The sequence below is a fragment of the Mustela nivalis genome (genome assembly GCF_964662115.1).
Source record: "Mustela nivalis genome assembly, chromosome: 7".
NCBI classification, from domain to species: Eukaryota; Metazoa; Chordata; class Mammalia; order Carnivora; family Mustelidae; genus Mustela; species Mustela nivalis.
Window position 1 is genome coordinate 93,099,167 of NC_139026.1, and position 3,054 is coordinate 93,102,220.

The window sequence follows — 3,054 nt, forward strand, 5'->3', positions numbered from 1 at the left end:
GAATGAAGGTTTAAGGAAGCTACATTTTAGTTTTGAAAATCTTTTTTCATTTATCCCATATAGCCAAATGTTCAACCATCCCTTTCAGTTTGTTTTCCTAATATCTATGGAACCTTTTCCCAGAGCTTCAGATTCATGGACACTATTGCATTTCAATTCTCAAGTAACTCATTTAGTTTGAAGTATTAGCCATTTAACTTGTCTTCCTGACTCTAACATCCCAGAACCCATCCTCAATAAATTTAACATAATAATCTTAATAAAATAAAAATCTGCTCACATAGGCTTTTATATCAAAAAAGAAAACTCTCATAGGAACCACCGACAACAGAATCACCTGTAGTCCATGTTTCTATACCTTACTCCAGCTAAGTTAAAAAGACATTTTAGGGGGGCACGTGGTGGCTCACATGGTCAATCATCTGCCTTCAGCTTAGGTCATGATCTCCTGATCCTGGGATCCAGCTTAATGTCCTGCTCAGCAGTGAGTTTGTTTCTCCCTCTCCCGCTGCCTCTTCCCCTACTTATGCTCATTCTGTCTCTCTCTCTTTCTCTCTCTCTGTCAAATGAATAAATAAAATCTTTAAAAAAAAAAAAAGACAGTTTAAGGATGAGAATATTGTATTTGCCATTAAATAAGCCAACCAGGTGTGTGATTGTTACTCACTCCAAATTTTCAGGTCTACTGACATACCAGATAAAGTTGCTACATTTTAGAACATATGAGCTATTTATGACTTGCGGCCTACCTTCTTTTTTTGTTTTGTTGAAAACATTTGTGTGACATTTGAAGAACTTCCTAGAGTTCCAATAGTAGTTCATGTTATTATATTGATGTCTGTATACTTATTTAAAATTTTTATAATGATATCTATTTAAAATCATTTTTCTGAGGAGGTCAGAACCATGTTTTGTAGAGTAAAAGAAATTTCACATTTGTGTTGGTAACTCAAGTGAATACACATACTTTAGCGCAGGACTGTTAATCATAGAGTTGGAGGAAAAAGTTGAATTGTGGTGACAGGTGTGGTTAAATATTATGAGGTATAAATATTAGATGGACTATTTGAAGAATAGATTACGTAAGCTTATAAAATGAGTCAAAATTTTTATTTACTTTTTAGCTAAGATTTTAAAATTAAATTTCCTCTTCATTTTTTGAAAAAAGAGAAAATCTTTTGGAGTATATCCTTGATGACTTCTTTCACTTGCTGGTTTCTGAGAGTGTAAATGAAAGGGTTTAATAAAGGGGCAACTGAGGTGTAAATAACAGTTACACCTTTAGATAAAGTCACCCTTTCCTTCGCTGTTGGTTTTATGTAATTAAAGATACAGCTACCATAAGTAAGGGAGACTACAATCATATGAGAAGAACAAGTAGAAAAAGCCTTTGTTCTTTTCTGAGCAGAGGGGAGTTTTAGAATGGTCTTGATAATGTATGTGTAGGAAAGAATTACTAAAGGCAATGTGATCAGGAGTATTCCAACAGCTAAGGCAAATGAAAGCAATTCCAGTAAATGAGTGTCAGTGCAGGAAAGCTGCAGCACGGGGGAAGTGTCACACATGAAATGATCAATTACTTTGGAAGCACAGAAATCCAGTGTCAGTCCCAAGGCCACTGGTGGAAATGTAAACAGAAAACCAATTGTCCATGAACTGAATAGTAGTTGGTAACACACTTTGTTGTTCATAATGATGGGGTAATGGAGGGGTTTGCAGATTGCTACATACCGGTCAAAACACATGGCAGCCAGTAGGTAAAATTCTGTAATTTCTAATAAGAGGAAAAAGAATAACTGAGATGCACAACTATTGTAAGAAATTATTTTGTTTTTAGTCATGATGCTTATCAGGTATCTGGGAATACAGACTGTTGTCAATGAAGCTTCCAAGAAGGAGAAATTTCGGAGGAAAAAATACATGGGAGTCTTGAGGCGGGGATCTAGCAAGGTAAGAAGGATGATGGATAAGTTCCCAATCACGCTCAACACATAGTTTAGGAAGAAAAATATAAAAATCACAATTTGCAATTGTGGGTCATCAGTCAATCCTAGGAGAATGAACTTGATCTCTCTTGACTGATTCCTCATTTCTGATTTCAATATTATGAAATAGATATAGGAAAACAACTCCAGAAGTGGAAATAAAAGTTTGTAAAAAGGTACAGACAGAAACAAACAAACAAAAACAAAAACACATAGTCAGAAATGTAAATAAGTTTAAAAAAATGATCTGATATCATAAGAGAGCTGATACTTAAAACAAGAGCATTGATCAACCTAGGAACCTCTAACAGATTATTCCATTTAAACCTTAGTTATGGTAACAAAACTACTTAATTTTTTCTTTTTTCTATTGGAACTTAAAAGATAACTTAAATTTTAGCTGATCATTTCCAAATGAGCTGAATTTCGTTTCAGTGTTCTACATAGAATTAAGCTTGACTTTAAATGTATTTTCTATGTATATCTTTAAAATTATTGAAAAAATTCTTGTAACATTTAGAAAATTAATACCAATGTTTATATGTAATATTCTTCAAAACTTCTTAGCTCATTAAAACACTTAATAATTTGTAATATATAGAAATAATCACAGTTACATATTTTCTCTATGATCGAAATCTTCTGATATATATTATTATTTTGTTCTGATGCAGTACTTCTGCATTGTTTCTTTATCTCATTTCACTTAATTATTCTTTTCTTTGGTTTCAAATGCATCAGTCTTCTCATATCAGTTGCATTTAATCATGAAGCTTTGACTATTGCATCTACATAAAAACAGAAAAGTAAATGACAGTTCAAAAGTTACCTGGATTACCTGACTTTTACTTGTAAGAATGCTTTCATTTATGATCTAGATATTTATTGCAAATTTTAAGTGACTTACCATATCTCAAATACATTCATATAATTTTTTCCCTTATAGTAAAATGGTAGAAACAGTGGACAAAAATAAATGATGACTATTCTCTCTCAAGAAGGATTCTAAAAACATATGCATTCTCAAAATTATATGCATCTGTTAATTACTTTCACCTCCACTGCTACT

The 3,054-nt window shown here is 32.5% G+C and overlaps 1 protein-coding gene across 1 annotated transcript; it reads right to left on the bottom strand.

Annotated features, from left to right (window-relative positions):
- Window positions 1-1,151: 1,151 nt before the first annotated feature.
- LOC309869884 (olfactory receptor 6C6-like) lies at window positions 1,152-2,090 on the bottom strand (the record flags this gene model as incomplete). Its single annotated transcript, XM_082741658.1, has 1 exon — window positions 1,152-2,090. One exon carries the CDS (start codon window positions 2,088-2,090, stop codon window positions 1,152-1,154), a length of 939 nt encoding a protein of 312 aa, XP_082597784.1.
- Between the last annotated feature and the right edge of the window lie 964 nt (window positions 2,091-3,054).